The sequence below is a fragment of the Protopterus annectens genome, chromosome 8.part0, assembly GCF_019279795.1.
Source record: "Protopterus annectens isolate FY-2018-M chromosome 8.part0, PAN1.0, whole genome shotgun sequence".
Lineage (NCBI taxonomy): Eukaryota > Metazoa > Chordata > Ceratodontiformes > Protopteridae > Protopterus > Protopterus annectens.
Window position 1 is genome coordinate 9841210 of NC_056741.1, and position 13977 is coordinate 9855186.

The 13977-nt window shown below is 39.4% G+C and overlaps 1 protein-coding gene across 2 annotated transcripts in view; it reads left to right on the forward strand.

The window, feature by feature from the left end:
- The window catches only part of SCNN1A (sodium channel epithelial 1 subunit alpha), a 307957-nt gene that overhangs the window by 175099 nt on the left and 118881 nt on the right, over window positions 1-13977 (forward strand). For both annotated transcript variants that reach the window (XM_044079561.1, XM_044079562.1), the window contains one exon: window positions 1186-1447. In XM_044079561.1, the coding sequence (XP_043935496.1) occupies window positions 1186-1447 (262 nt within the window). The remainder of the gene's footprint in view (window positions 1-1185; window positions 1448-13977) is intronic.

Consider the following 13977-nt stretch of genomic DNA (forward strand, 5'->3'; position numbering starts at 1 on the left):
ATGAACAAAGTTAACAACTGTCGGAGGATAGTTGCAGTGCCAGGAGTGGATTAACAGTACTAAGAGGGGATTAACTTTCCTATACTTTGGATATGTTTGTGTTAATGATATATTTGCATAAAAGCATTTCACTTATTTATATAAAAAGTTACGTTTGACATTTATCTGTAGAATTTCATTAAACTTTTTTATCTAATTACTTTTTTGTCTTTTGAAAACAAATTCTTACAGAAGGATCACTGGTCATGTGACTGTACATGGAGAGGGTTTTATTAAACTTGCTTTTTTTGCATTTTTGAGTGCCTTCCCTTTGAAAGAGTGGAATCAAAACATATTTTTTCTTTTACTGCCAGCAGGATCTTTCTGCAGTCACATGGGGATATTTTGTTTGCAATTGGGATTTATATTTGTATTATTATGTTTAACTATGCACAGTGGAATTGTTATTTGTGTGAAGCCACTGCGTGGTTAAATGGCAGTTTCTCCTTTAACCACTGCTATATAACCATGGAGTCAGCAAAAGTAAGGGGTATGGAGATAGAATTCTCACATGAGATGGGGTTCCAATGAAATTTGCATTACTGCAGAAACAACTGTTTAGTATTGCTGGATTTGGTTTTGATGTTCTGTTTTTTAACTGTTTATTATTATTATTATTATTATTATTATTATTATTATTATTATTATTTATTGAAATTGACAAAAGAGCCAAGATAATATCCCTACTGTCTATGTATGGACAACTCCTCAGTACCCAGTAGGACAATGGTGATATTCTGTGATTTAAAGACATGATATGGCCACAAAAAGCAGCTTCGCAGTAATGGTTTATTATCATGTCTCCTGATCAAACACCAGCACAGATAGTCCTAACCCCACTACTGTTCACCAGAGGCACAGGCACCTTCAGTGATGTGCACACACAAATGTATTGACACACATGTACAAACCCTCTTACAGACACACACACACACACACACACACACACACACACACACACACACACACACACACACACAAAGAAAAATCACCCCCCCACACACACACACGCATCCAGATTGCAGCAATCATGCTCCTATGACTTCTGCTATTAATCCGCTGCAATTTTTGTTGTACAGCATTATAAGAAACAATCATTGTGTTCATTGCTGAATGGCACTATTAAATGTATTTTTTTTCCAACAGGTATAATGCTGTTAGCACTGAACTTGCAAATCTGGACTGCTACACAGAACAGCTCCTCTCGACCTTGTACCATTATACACCTGCAAACAGTAACCAATCAGCTTGCAACAATACCTCTAACAAGCAGGACTCTAATAATAAATACATCCCATTAGAATTCTTGACTTACAATGACACACAGTCTGGTTATCCTTTTAAAGGAACCACAAATGGCAGTTCTTCTTTTAACAACAGTGAATTCTACAGAGTTGGGTTCAAAGTGGTAAGTTTTAAATATGATGCTCAAATGGGAAGTTGGTGAAGAGATGTTAAGGGTTACCAGCAATAGATAATGCAATACTATACTAATACAACTGTGAAATCTTATATGTTAACAAGTATTCCAGTCTGCATATATTTACAATTTAGCATGTAGCACACTGACATCATAAAAGCTGACTCTTACTGAAAATTTTGCACCCACAATAATAAACGAACAATCAGACAGGAAAACAGTAACATCCTTTCAGAAGGCAGGTCAGTAGATAAGACAGGAACAGAAAAAATGAGATGTTTACATAAGGAGAGGATGCTTACAAAATGCAGACAGTAATAAGAGCAGTAGATGAGGTCAATGATATCATAAAAGAACAAAATGTGTACAGTAAGGGTAAATGAGAGGGTAACAGTGAAAAGTAGGAATGTGGGTTTAGGTATGATCAGCTGGGGGAGGTGTGGTGCTGTAGGGGCAAGAACAGTCAGACAGGGAGATCACTGGATTCTGAAATAAAGCGTGTCAAAATTGGGATAAATGGCCATGGGTTAGTAGGCTAAGATGTGGAGTTAGAGGGTGTATGGGAAAGTAAGGTGAGATGGGCAAATGGAGCATTGTAGGGGTAAATAGGGTCAGATGGGGAGACAAACAGGAAATGGATGGGCCTGTAGGAAATTAGGTCTATAGATAAGTAGGCTAAGATGTGGGGTTGGAGAGTGTAGGGATAAGTAAGATCAGATGTGAAGATGGGGTGTCATTAGGGCTAAAAGGGAGAGATGGGGAGATGGAAGGATGTTGAAGCAGAGTGGGACAAATGAAAGATGAGCGTGTCTGTGGGAAAGTAGGTCTATGGATAAGTCGGCTAAGATATGAAGAAGAAGGAGTGTAGGGATAAGCAAGATCAGATGGGAGACATGAAGGGAGGAACATCTAATAGGCTAGTGGGTAATTTTTTGACTTCTTCCACTTTTAAGCACAAATATAAACAGAGAGAGGTGGAAAAAAGGGATAAAGGGGCCTATATGAGCCTTTATACTTAAAGAACAATACCAGGGCATCCAAGGTTCCAAGTGTTTGGGATTTTAAGCTTTCATTTAAAGAGGGTCAATAAATCAGCATTCGCTTTATTAAGTGTTCGCTGATTTAACATAGACCCATGAAAACTAGCAGAAGGTAGGTTATCACACAGTGTTAAGCCTTTCTAAATTCCAGGGCAAGATCTTTACTCCTACTCAGTATTGTTAACACAGTTCTTGGTTGCTTTCAGCCTGGATGAAAAATGTGAAGTTTCATAATCTGTGGTTGGCAATAGTTTTATATACATATTCCTGTACTTCATAGGTTCAAAGGTTAATGCTAGGTTCTTGATCCAGATTACCATTAGTAGCCAAGCTGCAATATCCCAAGTCATAGGTACTCATTGGCATAACTAATTTATACCTAGTTTTGACCACTTTCACTGAAGTTTGAGGGGTTAGGCCTGGTGTCTATTTATGATTATCCATTCATTCAGCCAAGTTACATGTAAAGAGGGTCAGGGAGCTACATTACTTTATAACCACAGGAAGTCTGTTCCATAAAGTTGAATTCTGTGGGGTATATATCTATCTCTCCAACAGGTCCAATTTATATTTCTGTGAAAGTTAAAATCTCTGGTGCTGAAACTGGTGTTTAAGGAGTTACTAGTTTTGTGGATCTGCAGGGAGTTGCATTGGACTGGATCCTTTGAGGCTCTGTAGGCTAGACAGAGGCCACTTTTCAAGAGTTTGTAGGAAAAAGAAGAGAGAGAGAGAGAGAGAGAGAGAGAGAGAGAGTACTTTATTGTGGTCTGCATAGCTCAAGAATGACATACGCTAGATTATCTCAGTGAGAAAATATGGTCTCTCAAACTGGGCCATATATTTAGACAAGCACCTATCAAAGGGACTATTATACTCTATTATAGGCCCAATATGAGAAGAGTAGAGAGAGATGATACCTTCCTTAGATCTAAGAGTAATACCCCTAGACCCCTGCTGATTAGTCTGGAAAAGGATTTCTTAACAACAATGGATGTATGGTAATCCAATCATAGTTCATTGTGAATAAAAGTGTCCAGGTTCCTAATGGTTGAGTCAGCTTTCAAGGTGTGTCACCTATGTGGTAGGTACATGGGTGCCCAGTTTGCCTAAGGACACAGTGCTGCATTTCTTAGAATTTAGTTTAAGGCCATTGTCCTGGCACTCCTTATTGGTGCTATGAATTCCTCCTGAAGGATCTGGAAGTCAGGTGGGGAGTTAATGACAGACCCAAGTTTGCAGTCAGCCACAGGCCCTTAGTATCCTCCTTATCATCAGAGGAGTAAATGTCAAGAAGTGGTTCTACTACTGAACTTTGGGTGACATTAGCCTTTTTGAAGAGGGCATGCTTCCCTACTAATAGATTGGGTTCTCTCCATTATCCAGTTGGCTATCCAATAGATAACATAATTTCATTAGCTCTTCGGTAATACCAGAATGTGGGATAGTGTCAAAGGCCATGGCAATTCCAGGTAGGGAGTCTGAACCAATTTGCCTGAGTCTCATACATCACTGATTTGCTCAAAAGCCCACCAGATTCAAAAGGCAGTATTTGCCTTTAACAAACCCCAACTGGCTTGGGTCCATGGCTTGTAGACTGCCTATGTCCTTGCCAATACATTCCATAATGATTCACCCTATTGCTTTGTAGATAATGCTGGTGAGGCTTATAGGTCTATCATTTCCTGGATCAGTACTAGCTCCCCCTTGTGGAGTTGGATGACTACTGCAGTTCTCCATTCTTCTGGAATGAGTCTAGTAGAGAGGCTGAGGTTGAATGGGCTTAGCGAGTGTAGCATACAGCAGCTGGTGCTGACAAGAAGGCAGCCTGGCACATTATCAGGATCCAGGGAACTACTGTTTTTAGCCTTGAAGAGCATTCAGAACTTGCTCAGAGGTGATCAGAGGCATGGTGCGGGTGTGCAACTAATCTGAGAAAAGTTAGAGGGAGATGCCACAGGAGAATACCGTTAGAGCCAAATTTGTCCTTTAAAATATTGGCTATGTCCTCAGGGAATTAGTAAGTGCTGTTATCTGTTAGCTCTAATCATTGCTGGGCATTATCTCTAAGTCTTTTGACATAGCCGAAGAAGGCTTTGCGGTTCCTCTTAGCAGTGGCATCATTTCTCAACTCATGCTTACTTTTGGAGGATTTCATTCTGTTACTGGGTTCTTTGCTGATCTTTTTGAATTCATTTCTAAATGAAGGGGTATTAAGTTTGCTTTTAGGGTTATAATTTTTTTCCAGTTATTGTACAGTTTGTTTGTACTAGGGTTCTACCATAGGGGTTTATTGCTGAATTTGGCATTGCGTTTATGTTATGGGGACAGATCCTCCAATGTAATTTGAGGTGGGCATAGAAATTATCCGCAAATGTGGCAGCATACTCATCAAGGTGAAAAGGGCATTTAAAGTTCATCAGGTCATCACTTATATGGATTATGTTTGCCTTAGTATAGTCTCTAAAGACAGAAAAAAATTGTGGTAAGTCAATTTTACTGTTATAGTGAGGTTTCCAAACGGTGGTCAGACTTTTCCAGTGACATGATAATTGTAAGTGATTAACATACGATAGCTATTACTGGTGAGAACCAGGTCCAATATTTTTTAATCCTAGTTGGGACTTGAGCCAGTTAGTCAAGAAAGATAGCACTGATGAAGTTCAGGAATCTCCATGTATATTTATTTGAGATGGTGTATCCAAGGAATCAGTTGCATTCTGCTAACCATAAGTACAATTTTATACCTTATTTTGCACTTTTAAACTGTATTTTTGCTATGTTGCTGAATTTTTAAATCTGTTCTTGCTGATTTGTTGCATTTTGTCTGCTGTAGCATAGAATAGATTCAGACCTGCTGAATTAATCTGGTTCTGTTTGTTAAATTTAGTATTAAACCAGGCTATCTTTGGTTGGAGAGGGCCCCTCTGCACCCTTGTGGCAGTAGACTGCAGTTAGGACTCATCTGATTGAAGGTTGCTGGTACAGGCTCAGTTTTGAGCTTTTCTATTGGTTAAATTGTTTAATTCAGTTTGCTCACTGTTTTAACCCAGCTCCACAGAGTTAGGCGACCAGACACTGCTCTGCTGTATTCATCTGTTTATATGTAGTGCACCACCGTGCACAATTTCTCACTACCGTGCAGTGGGGGTAACCATTGGCGGTTACAGATGCAAAAACTTCAATGGATAAATTTTCCCTTAGTAACTGCCCATGATCAGGCATAGTAGTCCTTAAATTGCACTTAGCTACTCAGAGTGTACCTCAGCTGCACTTTTGCCCCTTAAGCAGTCCCAAAACCAAAAAATTTACAATAGTCTCATACCATTTAGAGAACCCCTGCTAGTATAGACCCTTTGTAGAGCACCTCATTAGTATAGACCCCATTTTGAGCACACAGTTATACCACCCTGTTCATTTTCTCTCCCCACTGTGAAAACAGGATTTAACCTAGCATTATGGATGGTCAGTTTCCCTCCATTTCTCCTGATAGCCTGATTAACATGGGTATCCTGATGCAGTGTAGCAACTGCCTCATGTACACTGACAACCCTCTTCTCCTAATTCACCCAAGTAAAATTTGTGAGAGATGCATCTACACTAAGAATCTGGAATCCTTGCTCTCTTGTGCACAGAACAGTAACACTGAACAGGTTGTCACCTCACATACTACACCTATGCAAACCATGCACTCAACACATAAACCATCATAGGTGGAGGTACTCAACAGAAACCTTCCAAAACACCATACTCACCAGAAACCTGCTTCCAAACATAAACATGCTGCACCTAATACAGCACCTACAGCACTCAATACACATAAAAACACAATCATCAGTGTCTTACCAAATAAGCCCCTGAGGCAAAGCACATCTAAACCAATTCTTTCAGCCATAGGTGACTCCATTGTAAGACACACAGATGTCCCACTCACCAGGCTGGACAAGGAAGAGGTTACAGTCAGCTATCAGGTGCCAGGATCCATCAGATCACACATTCACTCAAGTCTCTCAACAATAAGTAGCATTATGACTCCACCATAGTTCATGTTGGTGTGAATGACTTGAGACATACTTCATTAGACTATATGAAGAGAGGCATAATTGAGCTCTATGAATATGCATCCCTTGCAGGGATGCCGCTAGCCTTGAGCAGCATTCTACCCTCACCTAGGATGATACCGCAATATGAACAAAAATGATTGACTTCAACAATTGAATTAGTTTCTGGTGTCATTCTAAGGGGATACAGTTCCTGTCAGCCTGGGAAGACATGGCTGATAGACCACGCTGCTTTGCTATGCCTATGCTTTCGATTACTGGCTAAGGCACTTGCTCCCCCATATTGACTTTTTTTTTTTTAGGCAAGATCTCAGAACAAAATTTCCAAAGTGAAAATATCACTCACAAATAAAATGAGGGTTATGCTGCAAAACACTAGGAGGTTAAATCAGAAACTGCACTTTCTGCAAGCACTTCTCTCCCTGGAGTATGTTGACATCCATGCAGTCATAGAAACTTGGTTCAGAGCCACAGAGAGTACCCTGGCCTTGCAGGGCTACAATGCCTTCCACACATTCAGGCCACAAAATGAATGTGTGAGAACCAAAGGAGGAGGAGTATCTATTTTCATCAAAGATAAATACACCTCTAGACTGGTTATACAGGAAAACTCCATGGCATTACTCCAAGTTCAACTAACTGTGGGTAAGACCTCCCTTCAAGTCATTGTTAGCTATAGTGCCCCTTCAATGTACCAAAATACCCATGCTGCTTATTTGGACCTACCTGAGTCAATAAAATTACAACCAAACACTCTATTCATGGGAGATTTTAACTATCCCTCCATTGACTGGGAAACTTATATGAGTACCAACATGCTCTCACAAAGGTTCTTGGACTTAGTTAATACTAATGCCCTGGAATAAATAGTGTGCAACCCCAAAAGGGGCTCAGATATTCTCGACCTGGTTCTCACCAACATGGGTGACCATTGCACCACCACAAGTGTAGGATCCTTTCTAGTTAAATCTGATCACAAATCTGTCACATTTGAACTAGCTATAACACCTGAACTCCTCTTAGGTGAAATCAGGCTAAACAATTTCACCAAATCTAATTATAACCTCCTAAGGGATGACATAAATAATTTCCAAGTGCCTGTTCCCACAGATGGCATTGTCAACTATACTAAGGTATACACAAATGCTCTGTACAAACCCTTATTCAAATGTATTGACACAGCTGTACATGATAAGACCAAAACAAGATCCTCAAGAAAAAAACAAGCCTCCTCGGTGGACGTCTAGCATTAGTAAGTTATACAACAAGATTAATAAATTACACAACAAGAGGAAGAAGTTGCTGTCTAAGAATAAAAAAGAGAGGTCCTAGCACTGGTAGAACACCTTCCTCTGCTTGGAAAAACAAATAAGACAACTTGTAAAATCCTCTAAGGGCAACTTCAAAAAAAAAACTGTAGCAACTATAGCTAAAGATTGCCATAAGGCATTCTTCAGCTGTATCCGCAGCCTAAAAGGTACATCCCAGATGTGTGCTGAACTAGCTGTGGATGGCATCACACACAGTGATCCTGCAAAAATAGCTAACCTATTAGTTGACAGGTTTGATGAAAATTTCTCCCACCTTTCCCCTGCAAACACTCCACAAAGCATTCCCTCTACATCTCCCCCATCTTGCATCTCCAAAGAGCAAGTCATTAATGGTCTCTCCAAGGCCAAAAACACAGCCTCTATGGGACCAGATGGCATCCCAGGTTGTGTTTTAAATTGTCTAAAACATGAGTTAGCAACTCCATTAGGTACTTTCTTCAATCACAACCTGAGTACTAGTTTTGTCCCTGCTGAATGGAAAACAGCAACCGTCACCCCCCTCCATAAAGGGGATACAGCAACAGATACTGGGAACTACAGAACCATAAACTTAACCATCCTTATCTGTAATGTCATGAAACGAGTCATCATGGACCTTATAAATAAGTATATAGGTGATCTCTAAATCCTTGATCTGACACAGTTTGGTTTGTCAAAGGCAGATCATGCCTGTTGAACCTGGTGGACTTCTTTGTAAACATCACCGGAGCCATAGACAAAGGCATATCTGTGCACACAACCTACCTTGACTTAGCCAAGGCCTTCGACACAATCCCATATTCAGGCATCATTGATAAACTCTCCCAGTTAAATATCAACACTTATGCGATCAGGTGGGTTGCTGACTGGCTCATCGATGGATCACACTTAGTCAGTGTTGGGAACTTTACCTCAACCAGCAGAACTGTCACCAGTGGGGTTCCACAGGGATCAGTGCTGAGCCTCCAATTGTTTGGAATATACTTCTCAGAAGTTCAGCCCAAAACAGAGGGGCTGTGGCTGACTAAGTTTGCTGACAACTGCAAATTAGGTACAATCACTGAATCCCTGAATGATGTCAATATACTTCAATAGGACCTGACACAAACAAACCAGTGATTGGTGCCAAAGCCATAGACTCAGACTCAGTGCTAAAAAAATGCATTATCATCCCCTTCAGTAAAAACAATATCCGTGTAGACTATCATATAAATAATTATACCCTAAGTAACAACTCAGTAGTGAGAGACTTGGGAATGCAAGTTGACTGTAGCCTAAACTTTGACCACCATGTGTCTACTGTGGTAAGGAAGGCATTCTACATCGCACACCTCATTAGCAAGGGCATTGCCTCAAGAGCAAAAGCGGTCATATCACCACTGTACTCGACCCTCATCAGGCCAATAATTGACTATGGTATGTACCTTACCAGGCACCTGCAGCAACTTGAGAGACCTCAGAGATTTCTAACCAAAAAAATTCAGGATCTCCAGCACATGTCATACATTGACAGACTGAGGTCACTGTCACTGTACTCAGTAGTGTACAAACTACGTAGAGGAGACTTGTGCCTGGCCTACAGTGCAATCTTGGATTCAAACCTAATGGGAATTCTGCACATCTGCAAATGAAATGAGACAAGGGTCACCCTCTCCAGGGACTGTGACATAAACAGAACCTGCAGGAGTGAGAGAGAGAGAAATATGTCTCTCAGAGGTTGCCACTCCTCTGGAATAGGCTACCAATTCACATCAAACAAAGCCCCTCTATGACCCCATTTAAGCATGACCCAAATGACTGGATGGAAACTGTAAATTCCTGCCAGGGATTTCACCTATGACCCTCCAAGATATGGGCAGTCATTGCTAACTAAGATCTTGAGTTTAGGCAAGAGCCTTTATATAGGGTTTCTCTAGTATTTTATTAGGTACACACAGCTATCCTTATAAATAACTTTGGGCCAATAGCCTAGTAACCACATATGAAGCTATGAACCTATTTACCAGTTAATGAAGGGATAGTTGAATTCTCCCAAGAAAATAGTGTTAAGCTTGATAGGGAGGGATGCCATTCTGTTTAAATATACCTAGTCATCTGTGGATGTCTTGGAAGGGATACTGTATGATATGATACAGAGCTGAAATTACTATGAAAAGGTCATTGTCCTGACTTAAAAGTCTGGAGGTGAGATTGCTTCTTAGGAATACAGACAGCTTCCGCTCCAGTATTGTAGTCATTTTCCGCAGTGGGTTTGAAAGAATTGTAGGCAACGAAATCCTGCACTGTAGATGCGAACACCCAATCTTATTACACTCCAAAATACTTGAAAAATGTATTCAAAAACAGTTACTAAACTATCTCTTGCAGAAAGAACTCCTGTCCCCCACACAACATGGCTTCCATCCTTCCCATAGTGCTAACACTGCACTTCTCACCTATATATGTATGTGTGTGTATATATATATATATATATATATATATATATATATATATATATATATATATATATATATATTATTTATTTATATATTTATATTTATATATCTTCACTGTCAATAAAACTAGAGATTATAGCAAACTAGTTTCCTCCTTACTTTTAGACTTGTCTAAAGTCTTTTGCACAGCTTGTCACAGCAAACTTCTACATCAAATGTCCTCATTAGGTCTTTCTCAGCCCACTTTTCTATAGTTCAAAAGCTACCTATCCAATTTGATAACACTTCACCATCTCTCCATACCTCCCAGTCGCCACCGGTCTACCACGAAGCTCAATCCTTGGTCCCATCCTCTTTAACATTCTCAACACCCTCCACACATCCACAAAGCAGGCCTCCTTAGTACAGTACACATGGATTCTACACTCATTTGCACATCTGACAACATGGCACACCTTCAAAAGACTACTCAGGAAGCTTTAACAGCAAATGAAACATGGGTTTGTAATTCACAACTCCTGCTCAACCCTAAAAAAAAAAAAAAAAAAAAAAATTGCTACTTTTCCCCCCAAATCCCTCTCACATGAAAAAGAAATGAAAGTCCTCTCTCATAATATAACTATTGAAGTCACTTCTCATATCAAATTCTTAGAGATGATAGTAGATGATAATCTTAAATTTGACCTGCATATACAAAATTAATGAGAAAAACTCATCAAAAACTAGGAGTGCTTTATAGAGCCAAAACATTCTCACCGAAGCAAATGAAGCTACACCTGCCACTACTTATGTCCTCCCTACAGTTCATAATGCTGCTTCCATCATTACTAACCTTCAGGTGTCAAAAAAAAAATCAAAACTTGAACATTGCTATAACAAAGTTGCTAAATATGCAGCAAATACTCCTTTCAGAGCCCACCAATGTATATAACTAAAAAGCCTAAATGGGTTAGCACTACCCCATCAAGCAATATATAATCAATATCTTACCATCCAGAAAATTATCCAGAATCCATCTGCTTGTCCAGCACTAAATAACATTCTACACAACTATGTTCCTAGTTGGCCATTATGATCCAGTGACCAAAAATGCCTGTCTGTCCACAGACTAATCAAATCTTCTGGGCATTGCCTGTACTTGTACCATGTTGCTAAGCCCTGGAATTCCTTATCTCTATCCATCAAGTTAATACCCTCCCTCTCATCCTTCAAAACCATTCTGAAAGAATTCCTGTCCAAAATCTGGCTCTGTTCTTGCTCAACACCAGGATAAACTAGATCCCTAAATGTGGACAAATACCTATTCACACCTTACATCTCCTTACTCTCCCTTCTTCACTCACTTCTTTACTTCTATCAATTTCTCCCCACCTGGCTTTCTCTCTATATATACCATAAGCCTGCTGTTCTCTCACTTTGTATTGCAATTCCTGTTTGCATTATGCTAACTTACCTTTAATTATCTATAAACTCACTAAAATTAGGTTTTGTACTATTAATATTTGTATTATTTTTAAAGACTATAAAATGATTATTCTTAATTTTTTTTTGTAATACTTTGGAGCTTTTTCCCTGGGCCTCCGCTGAAAATGGACTCCTACCCAGTCAGACTTTAGCAGTAATCAAACGTCAATAAGTAAATAAATAACAATATTTTGAAACCATGTTTCGGTAACTATGCAAACATTTCTATTTTCAAGAATTAGGAATACTTGTAAGGAGTGTAACGTCTTGTTTAAACTTCCATTAGTGGGCAGTGCTGTCTTTACATAGTTTTGATTTTGGCCATGTAGGCAACTTTAGGAAACTGACCTTGCTTAAAAAAGGCATTATGGGGAAGAAAAAAGTCATGTCCAAATCCTATAAAATGTTATGACCACCCCCTTATCTGGAAGATGATTCACAATGTTATCTTTGTTATGCATTCACTTTTTTAGTTCTGTTATTTGCTTGTATGGCAAGGTATATACAGGATTTGTAGTTTTAAATTCACTCATAACCAGCATAACAGACTCCAGTAGCATTGGTCCTGGAGTTTTTTATCTGACAAGCTGACATGGTAGCATTTGTGAGACATGGAGGTATATGGGTGTATGTACACAATTCAAGATTCACAAAAATGAGTGTATAAGACACTGACAAAAATTTGACTTTTGGGCAGCACCATAGAGTAGGTAAAACTGGCAAGAAAGGTTCAGAGTTTGTGCCATAGAGTAGGTAACACTGGCAAGAAAGGTTCAGAGTTTGTAACCAAAGTTAGTGTATCAGAAACTGAGAGTGAAGAAGACATAACAAATGTGGTACACCATTACCAGCTGCAGAAGCACCAGATAAGCAGTGTCACTCTGCAGTAAGTCATCGGGAATGTCTTAATCTGGTCAGGGAAGCTATCAATTATAATATAACAAAGTGGCATCTCTTGCAAAGCCAGAATCATTGGATATGCATTAAAGACAAAAAGTAAATAATGAAAGTGATAAAATATGATGAAAACTAAACTTTGGGAATTTTAGGTTCATATGTGGTTGCTAGGCTATTGACTCAAAGGTCTTTATAAGCCTAGCCATGTGTACCCAATATAGTATTAGAGAAACCCATAATCATTGTATAAAATCAGTTAATGTGTTGAGGGACAAAAGTCTCTTTACTGATCAGTAGACCATAGATAGGACAGCTCAAATCAAGATGGCAATATGTATGAAGTAGATGTCTGCATGATACAAAACAAAAGGAAATAAGTAACTGGGAACCAACAAGAGTCTGTGAAGAAGTCAAAACTGTGAGACAAAAGTGTGCTTCCACAAAGTGGGTCTGTGCCTGTCAAAGCCACACCAATAAGTATTGTTCCCAAAGGTTGTCTAGTGGCTGGGATCCCACCTGTGCCCTGCTGGACAGGGAAAACAGGTACTGACTTTGTGAGAACATGGGTGAAATTCTTGGCTAGGCTTATAAGGGCCTCAAGGCCAATAGCCTAGTATCATCCTAGGAACCTAGGAACCTATAAGAAGCCAAACATTTCAAATCTTTCTGAAGGATCAGTCTCACTTTGCTAATAATAAGCTAGCTTTCTAAAGGAAATTCATCTATCAATGACATCATCACCCAATGTCTCCATGAGGCAAAATGTAAAGGAATCATACCTTTCAACTCTCCATATTTTTGCCTTCAATTTTTGGTCTGTTCCTCATAGAATCTGTAGTTTTCTGGCAAAATCACTGGGATGATCTGAAGGTAAAAGTCATTAATGACATAAATTTGAGTTTCAGGCTTCAATTCCTTCAGAAAATTGTATTAATACAAACCCATTTACTCAAGCAATTTTCTAAGTTTATAAGATCAATATTTAAAATCTGTCCCTATATTTTGTTCATATGTTCATAGATGTTTACTAGGCTAATGACCACAAGGGCCTTTTTAAGCCTAGCCATGCATCCCAAATCTCTGACACATTCTGATACCCTTGATAACTGTAAGCATGGGCCTGGAAGTTGGGAGGGTGGCCTAATGGTTAAGGTGTTTGCCTTACAAACACAAGGTGCAGGGTTTGAGTCTCACAAGGAATAATTGGCTAGGCTTAAAAGGGCTCACAAGGGCAGTTAGCTTAGTACTAACCTATGAACCATTTACAGGTTACCTGTGTCCATTAGCAACATAGGTGCCAAACCAGGGCTGAAT